Source organism: Cloeon dipterum, chromosome X (genome assembly GCF_949628265.1).
Source record: "Cloeon dipterum chromosome X, ieCloDipt1.1, whole genome shotgun sequence".
NCBI lineage: Eukaryota > Metazoa > Arthropoda > Insecta > Ephemeroptera > Baetidae > Cloeon > Cloeon dipterum.
The window spans coordinates 24,312,787-24,322,487 of record NC_088790.1 but is presented as its reverse complement, the minus strand read 5'-3'; the positions used below and the strand labels follow the sequence as shown (position 1 = coordinate 24,322,487).

Genomic DNA, 9,701 nt, shown 5'->3' with positions numbered 1-9,701 from the left:
ACCACATGCAAGGCTCGGATCACGAGCTTGAACACTGGAGCACCAAAACCTACGAGCAGGACATCTATCCATAGATTTTTTTGTTTGTTTCTAAAACGTTTAATTAAATAGAGTTGATATTTTGTATACAATAGATCTGATGCACTGTGGAATTGGATTCCACTTTTTTATCATCAAGAATAAACCATTCCGTCCAAGAAAGGCTACTAAAAAATTTTATCGATGTGAAATTATCAAATTATGCGTATTTTTTAATCCAAGTATTATATTTACTAATTGAAACAGATTTAATGCACAAATCCACGATATTGCTGTTTAAATGAGCTCAATAGACTTTGTAATGCGTTACTCAAACATTACTTGCGTATACACTTTTATGAGAACCGAAATAAATAAATGAATGAATATATGCATTTTAGATAAACGCCCGTTTTTTATTATTACTTAAAACCTTTTAAAATTAATATTCAATCACCAAGCCAAGCGCATGAGAGCAATATAACATTTTTGTCCGTTTACGCAAATTTGGCCGATCCCCTTTGTTTAAGCGAATTTCGGGGGAAGCCAATCATAGGCGTCCGTCTTTATGTCCTTTCAGCCAAATCGTCCTGGTAGCGGCAAAATTACGCAACTTTCAACAACCAAACGCGAATTTCTTTGTTGCAAGAAAAGGGCAACAATCCATTTGACAATGAAAATTTGGGTGTTTGTTGAACGTTGCGCAATTTTACCGGGACCAGGACGAAATGGAAGTAGCGAGGAAAGCCTTTGTCTCTGCGAGTGGAGGGGGATGAGAGCTCACTCTCCCTCCACTGCCCGCTTCTCTCGCTGAAAACATCACGCCAGAGAATTCATGGTCCCCCAATTCGCCGTCATGTCTGACATTTTTGTCGTGCCCGCAAACCCTTATGTTTAAATTTAAATTTTTTATAGTAGTTTAATCTGGAAAACGAAATTTAAATAGTAAAAGACTAATATTCGGGCTGAGATTTTAACCGTAAAATAGAAAGAGTGCTGCTTCAATCTTACTCCTGGAAGAATTTTAAATTATAAAATCTCAAAAGTAAACCATAAGCCATTTCCCGCCATGCATTATCTCCTTCATAATAAGAAAGGTCAGGATAATCTTAGAAATAAAATACAAATACCACACAAGTAAAACCGCGAAAGCCGCGATAAAATATTTCCTCGAATTGCAGCCGGAATTCAAAGAATTCTGCGAAAATGTTCTCGTATTGTCGCATTGCTTGCGTTACGTTCGTTTCGCGCCACTCGGCGATTGGCGCTGCGTGTGCGCTGCAGAAGGAGCCAATGGGAAAGCAGAGCAGCCGAGTTCGCGAGTCGGGCATAGAGTGCATAGTTTAGCCAGCGTAATCGCAAAATAAATTGGTGTCGCCGCAGTTTTCCGCAGCAGGTAACCCGCAGGTCGGCCGTCGTGTCCGAGTCGACAGCGCAGATGACGCGGCCGCACGAGCGAGCGGCCAGAAAGAGGTGAGCCGAGTCAAGACGGCCCCGCGCGACCCCGCTTCTCTCCCGTGTCAGCAGTTCCGTCATGGACCCGACAGCTGCTGGTGTGTATACACTTCTCCCCGTCTCGTTTGACCCGAATCGCGGCCCTCGCGGCATCCCCGACCGTCCTAACCGGGGCCCCGAAGCCCCCAGGACCGTCCAGCGGCCGCGGCCTCCGCGCCAAATGCCCCCCGACAGGGTTGCTGCGGCCACTGCTGACACCCTGTTGCTAGGCCTATGTATGTATTTATTATTGTGTGGCCTGCTTAAGGATCGTGGAGACCTGCTTTAAGTAGTGGATCTTTAAAGGAGAATAAATTTTATAAAATTTAATTTAATTATTGTTTCTTGCAATTATTTGAGGTCTGTGAATTGAATCTGTTGTAAAAATATTAAGTGAAAAAGTTAACAGAATAACGGAGCAATACTTAAATTTCGGAATTACATAATTTGCCCGAATTTCTCAAAAAAGTTGAAATTTAGTCCATATTTTTCGCTTGGTTTTCATTCCTTTCGTCGTGGTCTATTCAACGATGTGCGAAATATGAAGATTCTATTACTAATTTAGATATAAATTGTGATTTTAAATTTAAAAAAATAGGTAGCTTGATTAGCATGCAAAAAATCTGCGGATTTTCTCTCAAATAAATACGGCAACCTGGGAAAGTGTTAATCAAATCCGAATTAAATGTAAAACCAATTTTCCTGGTTTAAAAAAAAACAACTTAAAAACAGCCTAGATAGTTCTCTACGTAAAAAACCTTCCAGGTGTGCACTTTTTGACATTTTTCCTATTTATTTTCAGTTGGAAGTGAGAAGATGGAATCAGTTTACGGAATGGTGTACAACAGGCCAAACGGCGGTGTGCCACAGGAATCCAAGCTGGCCACTTACATGGTAGTTTTGCCGCAGTTTGATTTTCCTCGCGAATATAAAAAAATACGGTTTGTGAAATTAGGGCACTGCCTCTAGCAGCCAAGTTCTTAATAAAGGAATGGCGTCCCTGAGCCTGGACAGTCTCTCCATTAAAGAGGTACAATATGACATGTGTCCTGTTTTCTTTCTGGTTGCCTCTTTAATTTTTCGTTTTGACGTTTTATTTTGGTTGGCTCGCATTTCATGTTAACCACTTCGTAGTGACTGCTAGTTTATTTGAGGACAGTGCTTTTTTATGACGAAGAGAATATTCTGGATTTGATTTTCATGACTAAAACAATTATTACGATTTGGTTTCTTTTGGTGATTAATTTACTCTCATATTCAGGCCCTAAAAACTTTGATTATAAATTTATTTGCAAAATTATTGTTTTTGTTTTTAATTTAGCAAAACTTTGTTAAAAAATTTACTGATCTACAAATTTTGCATGGTTCCCTCGTTACAGTTTGTTGCACTTTAAGTAGAAATTTTTTAATTTCGAAATCGTTTCTTTTCTTTTTCTAATACAGCTATTTTTTAGGTACTAAGCAAAGAGTTTGTGCCAAATTCTGCCAGCGCCGGCAATTTCACGTATTCCAGCATCGCTGGCAACACGGAATCGCCGGCGGCCAGCACCTTCAACCCTGAGTACTCGGGAGAACCGTCTCCTGCAATGCTAGGTTCCTCGTCTCAGCGGCTGCAAAGGCACAGAGAAACTCCGCCTTTGGACGCCATGGGCGACGCTCAAGTCATGTCCGTTACTTCCACCTATCAGGTGATTTTTTTGGTTTTTTTGCTAAAAAGCCTTGCAATTCGCCATTAACAAAAATTATCAGTGTTTATAAAAGGTTAATAGACGACGCCACCGTTCATTTGCAATTATTAGGGTAATTTCCTTACGATTTCGGGCATTTTTAGTGTAAAGTTGTTTTATCTGACGGGTTAGAAACAGGAGAAACCTTTAAGTCAATTTAAAAATTAGTTTTTTCCGTCATAAATTGCTTTAGAGCAGTTCTAGGCGAATTTGTTGGTCGATTGGATCAGAAAACACTTAAAATGTCCTAATTAATCGAGTTTGGTGACAGAAACATCTGGGGGTTTTCAACAATTTCAACCTAGAGAAGCCTATATTCGAAGTAAGAATTTTAATATTTATCATCCCAGATATACTCCGACCCTCAGGGTCACACCCTGAAGGTCGGAATTTCCCCATTAACATTAATGTGTAAAATTCGGCACACTTAGAAATTTCAACGGCAAAAATCCCGTCCAATCGACATTCAAATTAGTGCCTTCCAATTTTTCTCATTAAAATATACCCTGAAAGGTGCCCTTTTCCTCCTTTAAACAAATTTATGATTCAGGAAAACGTTGGAGGCACGACATACTTCTACCCGACCTCGGCTACCGGCTCGAGCACGCCAACCCGACTGGGCTCAGACTCGTCGCCGGTGGTGATGCCAAACTTCCACGTGTACCCAGGCACGCCAAGCCACCTGACGAAGGCGACGAGCACTTCGTCCCCAAACAGGGTCAGTCAGCCGACGCAGCAGCCGTCGCTGACCTCCACCAGCCACACGACGCACCTGACCAACTCACTGGGCAGCTACTACTTGCTGGACGAGTTCCGACTAGAGCTGCTCCACAGAAATGCCCTCGTTCTCGCCCAGCCAAATGCTGAAGGATATCCAGGTGAGAAAATAACTTCAAATAATTATTTTTTAAGCGATTTGTTTAAAAAATTTTGCTCACTAAAAGAATTGAAATAATTGCTCCAAATTTTCTGACAGATAATTTTGCAGCATTTTTGTCAGTTAGTAAGTATTTTTAAAACAACAAATCCAGCACAATATTTAAATATTTACAATTTTTGGGAAACTTCAAGAAAACTAATGGTCCAACAAAAAATTCCATATTTAAAATATTGCTTGAAAAAACAATTTTTGAAAATAAAGTATCTGTAACAAACCTTCAAAATTAATTTAAAATTTCGGAATGTTGTAAATGATCCATTGTTGATTTATCGAATTAAATAAAGTTTAAAATCAATTTTGAAATATTTGTCATTAATATTCTCATTCAAAATTGTAGATTTGCCTGTGGAAATCGACAACTACCATGAGTTATGCCCATTGGAGCCGATATCCCAAACAAATCAAAAAACGTCGCAGGTTATTTCTTACCAGACGTCGACGTTCAAGGCGACCCACACGAAAAGCGGAGCTCGGTTTTGCCTGAGAAGAGTTCACGGTTAGTTTGTCCCAAACACTCAATTTGCAGCCAATAATTTAACCGGTTTGTTTCCCAGGCTTCCGGTTAGCCAATCTCAAGTGCATGTCCAACATGGATTCCTGGAAGAGAATCCAGCACTCGAACATTGTGCAGATCAAAGAAGTCTTCACCACTAAGGCCTTCAACGACAATTGTAATTAAATTGTGTTTCTGATTCTTGGTGGATTAATTCTAATTTAAAATTTCAGCCATCGTGTTTGTTTATGACTATCATCCTGGTGCGGAGACGTTAATGTCGAAACACTTTTCTGCCAGTGACCAGGCGAATGGATTTTCGGACCCTTTTAACGGTGACCCTGGCATTGCGAGGCCTTACAGCCACACCAAAAACGCCCTACTCAGACAGCACGCAAGTGAGTTTCAATTTAAAACTTTTTTAGTGGATAAAATATAAAAAATGACTTGATTTTGTAAACCCAGGGTCAAAGTTTATCTGCAGCAATTAGAATAATTATAAAAGTCAAATAAACAAATATTAGAGGCATGTTTTACTAATTTTTGAGGCTTTCTGTTCTAATAATGAAATTGTTTTGTTGGTTAATTAAATTTAAAAATATCAAACGAATTTCGGAATGATATTACAATGCCTAAAATTGTTTAAAATTTCCCAGTGATTAATTTGTATCATTGAAAATTTTCTATAAACAAAAATTCACCCTCATTTAACCTAAACTCTATTTTTAACCAATCTTAAAGTTGTTTTAAAACCTTTAAAAATCCCCAAACTTGTGAAAATTATTAAATTCCAACCACCTAACTTGCTTTCCTAGTCAATACTGTTTAAAATCTGTTAATAAAGAAGAAAATGGCTTGTATAAATTCCAGGTCTATTGCCTGAACCCCTTATTTGGAGCTATGTGATCCAACTGACGTCAGCTCTGCGAACAATCCACAATGCCGGCCTGGCCTACCGGTGCCTGCATCCGAGCAAGGTCATCCTGACCGACGGCAACGTGCCGCGCCTGCGGCTCAGCTTCTGCGGCATCCCCGATGTTGTCATGTTCGACGCGGCCGCAAACATGTCGATGGCTTCCGTGCACCAGCAAGAGGACCTGCTCGCCCTCGGTAGACTCGTGCTCGCGCTCGCTTGCAAGTCGATGCTCGCTCCCAAGAGGGAAAACATCCAAACGTCGCTGGAGCTCGTCGCCAGAAGCTATTCCAGTGACCTCAGGAATCTCATCGTGTGAGTACAAATAGAATTTGTTTTTGTTAATGGTGTTTGTGGTACTGAGCTGTGGCATGTTTTTTCCAGTGTCAAAAATTGCCGGCATTTTTAAAATAATTTCGGTCAAGCTGGTTTTAACCGGTTTTTAGCCGCCTAAATTGGTTAAATTTAGGAAAATAACTGTAAAATAATTCTACCTTAAATTTGAATATATTTTTTAGACTTCAATTTTGAAAATTTTAAATTTAGTAACAAAATTAAAAGCTTAACAGTGTTTCAGTAGTTAATAATTTTTTTAGCCATAAATTCGGACCGATTTTAAAAAAGCCAATTGATGCCTGGCAAATATTGTCTGGTTTTAGTCGGTTTTAATCGCCCTGGCGAAAATCAGCTGATCAAAATTGCGAACATATTTTCTATCTATTCCTCAGGTACCTTTTGTCAAACGCAACAAGACGTTCCGTCAGTGACCTGATGCCGATGATCGGAGCGCGATTCTACACGCAATTGGATTCCACTCAGCAGCGTTGTGACCTGCTCGAGAACGAAGTGTCCAAAGAAATCGAGAACGGGCGCCTGGTGCGGCTGCTCACCAAACTCGGCACCATCAACGAGAGGCCTGAGTATGCGCCCATTAATTTTGCGAGGGATGAAATTAGCTCATCTGTGTTTTATTGCAGATTGAATCTGGACCCCAGCTGGAGCGAGAACGGTGACCGGTACATGCTGAAACTGTTCCGAGATTATGTGTTCCACCAGGTGACCGAGGATGGCAAGCCGTGGGTCGACATGGCGCACATTGTGTCTTGCCTCAACAAACTCGACGCAGGGACTGATGAACAGGTAAGACGCATTCAGTTTTTTTCTACACATTTAAAACAATTACACCAGCGGTCGAAAATTGTGTTCGAGAACCTCAATTTACAATCTAGCCCAGAGAAAATAAAACAAATTTTAGATTTTGAAGTTAATGGGTTTAAAAGACCAAGAATTTCACGGCGAGTCTGATTACTATACGACCCATAGGAGCCGAGTTAATAATTTTTAAAGTAAATAAACGCGATTTGTGACACTACTTGCAACTGTGGTTTTCGGGGCTCAGGCGGGGCCCTATGTGGCGGAAGGTGCTGATTCGAGTACTAATCGATGCCCCTTGATAATGAGCGTCTGCCTGTGTTTGGTTTTTCAAAATTGGATCATTTTAAGAATTTTTACGAATTTTTTCATGCTAAATTTTCGAAAAAGTCGAAAAAATTATTTTTATTACGGACATGCCACGACCCTTAATTGGATAGGTCATTGATTGGTCTCTTTCTTGGGATACCCTAAAGACCTTTTTCAGGGTACCCCGTCCTGGGATCCTTTCGCAGGCCGTTTTTTCTGCCTTTTCGGTAATTTCGAGCACATTTGGCGATACTAGGTAACGATTTTCCACCCCTTTCTGTCACCAACCTCAGGTCGCGCGATCATATTATCTTTTTAACGATTTGCCGGCGCTGACGCTTTTATTTTAGCCTTGGTCAATTCCGCTGCCTCAACTGACAGTTGTCTGAAGGACTGGCGCGAAGCGCCTGTCTGGAGGCCAAAGGGGCGCATGCCAGTTGTCAATATTTTTTAATAATAATCATTAATACGGATTTGTAGAGCTTTTTTTAAATTTTAATGAATTTTCTTGTTGTTTCAGGTGTGTCTGATGTCCAGAGACGAGCAGTCTGTGTTAGTTGTAACGTACGCTGAGCTGAAGCACTGCCTAGAGCAAAGTTTTGACGAAATTGTCCAGGCGGCTAGTGCATTTTCTTAAGGCAACCGTGCCGTCCAGGTAGGATGAAAACAAAAAAACAGACACTGCACGCAATCAAATTTTTCCACGTGTCAGAAGGAATATTAAAATAAAGCTGCGGCGTCGAAATGTGCCACCTGACATTCCAGCCAGTGACAAGATGACTGCTTATCGGAATTGTTGGAAACGTATTGACTTGAGTTCCTTCTCAAATTTGCTTTCCGTCACATTTTCGCCCGCAAAAATCAGAACCAGAGGTTTTTTTTTTATTAATTTTCATCGTTTTTTATGTTTGAAATATCTAGTGACCCGTTTCCAGCAATTCGTAACTCGGCAGGCGTCTCGAAATTCCCGCATTTCGCGGCCTCAGTGATGTTTTGCAACGGAAACCGCTTTGAATTCCTGACGATCTTCCGCGTCCAATGTTGGTTGGTCAAATTTGGTTGGTTGTAGGGCCAAATAATGATCTTTCTTCTGCTGCCGTACAGCAACGACATTTCGAAGTCACTTTAAACCCACTAATTTACGTCTGCAAACATTCCACTATATTTTGCCAACAGAAAAAAAAACAAACAAAAAATTAGCTCAAGTGCGTCCAAATTGAATTGAGTATTTGAGTGACTTTTAAAACAAAGATGAGAAAGACAGCACAAAAGTTATATAAAAAATAAAATATCGAAGAAAGTGTGATAAAAGACTTAATTTATTATAATGTTAATACTTAGGCGTTCTAACAAACCAAAATGCTTTAATACGGTGAATGAAGAAAATCACTCTTTAACTGTACTTACTACGAGGAAAAAGAAAAAGCAATACACTCAAAATAGTTTGGGCAACTCTCCTTCTCCTAAAAAACATTGGACCGTTTTGAACTTTAAAAGATTAATTCTCTCTCGCTCAGCGTTCGAAAAGAATGAAAAAAAAACTGCCCAGTGCTCAATCGCGCGCAGTTCGAACAGCAATAAATTGATTGATTGACTGGGCACTAAATTGTCCCTCCTGACGGACCCCTGCGAAAGGAACTGTTTGTTTAAATTAATGTGATGTTCGAGCAAAGTAAAATATATTATGTGATCGATCAGCCACACGCCGACAAAGCAAGAAATTCATTCGAGGCTGCGTTTCCGAGATTTCTTGTGATATTCGACCGAAAACGGCTCTTAGTTTCCTTTTGCTTTCACCGTTGACAAATTGTTTCTGGCATTTTTTTAAATCATGTTTGTTTGAAATCTCTGAAATGCGCTTAAGCCTCGGAACCGCTTTCTGTCCTTTTTCTTTTTTCAAATTTAATTCGCCCTCGAATTCCATGTTGCTAATTATGACAATTGAAAATTGTGAACAAACGTGTTTTTAGACTTGTTGAAAATACGCAAATGCAAGTTGTCCATAGTAGAATTGTTTCCGACATGCATGTGAATGTGAGCATTTTCGGTTTAAAAGGCGTGATATGTGTAAAGATCAATCAATATTTTATGTAAATGTCTTATTTTAAATAAAGTGAAAACGATCATTAACATCCCGAATTTTATTTCACCCCTGCGTCTGCTCCATTTTAAAAGGATTTAAAATTTCGACAGTTTTTTAACCAATTAAATCGTGGTTAGCATTTTGGTTTCTAAATAAGGGGAGGAATGAGGAATGGTGAGAAGAAAAACATCATAATAATTGTAGGGTTCTAAATTTCAGAAATATTCTTAACTTGTAACAGAATATTGAAGGCTGGAAGTTATTTTATATTTAAAAAGATTAAATATTAGATAAATTTAATTCTTATCATAAAAAGTTATATTAAAACTGTTAATTAAACTTTAAAATAAAAAATTTTTAAAATTACTTTAAACTTTTAAAATTAAAATATTTAATTAAAAAACGCAATGGTCATTGAAAGATAAAATAATATGCAATATTACTTAATTTTGTAAATTAGTTAAGAGTTTGCACAAATACTTAAAATTGATTTAATTTTTTTACCAGCAAGTTATGCAATTTGTAAAAACATTTATGACAAATATTAAAAGCTCTGCTTCAATCCGCTACAA

At 39.0% G+C, this 9,701-nt stretch overlaps 1 protein-coding gene across 3 annotated transcripts; it reads left to right on the top strand.

Moving 5' to 3' along the window:
- Nucleotides 1-1,303: 1,303 nt before the first annotated feature.
- Nucleotides 1,304-9,176, top strand: PAN3 (Poly(A) specific ribonuclease subunit PAN3). 3 transcript variants are annotated; one of them, XM_065493360.1, is made up of 13 exons: nt 1,304-1,571; nt 2,315-2,406; nt 2,468-2,542; nt 2,967-3,200; nt 3,511-3,561; nt 3,790-4,117; nt 4,517-4,675; nt 4,734-4,850; nt 4,906-5,070; nt 5,543-5,900; nt 6,314-6,505; nt 6,563-6,725; nt 7,567-9,176. In XM_065493360.1, the coding sequence occupies exons 1-13, from the start codon at nt 1,553-1,555 to the stop codon at nt 7,681-7,683; spliced, it is 2,070 nt and encodes a 689-aa protein (XP_065349432.1). In that variant the 5' UTR covers nt 1,304-1,552; the 3' UTR covers nt 7,684-9,176. The 3 variants fall into 3 exon arrangements, with proteins under 3 accessions (XP_065349432.1, XP_065349435.1, XP_065349433.1); XM_065493363.1 differs by lacking the exon at nt 2,468-2,542; XM_065493361.1 differs by lacking the exon at nt 3,511-3,561 and having other exon boundaries at nt 1,305-1,571.
- The last annotated feature ends 525 nt before the right edge of the window (nt 9,177-9,701 follow it).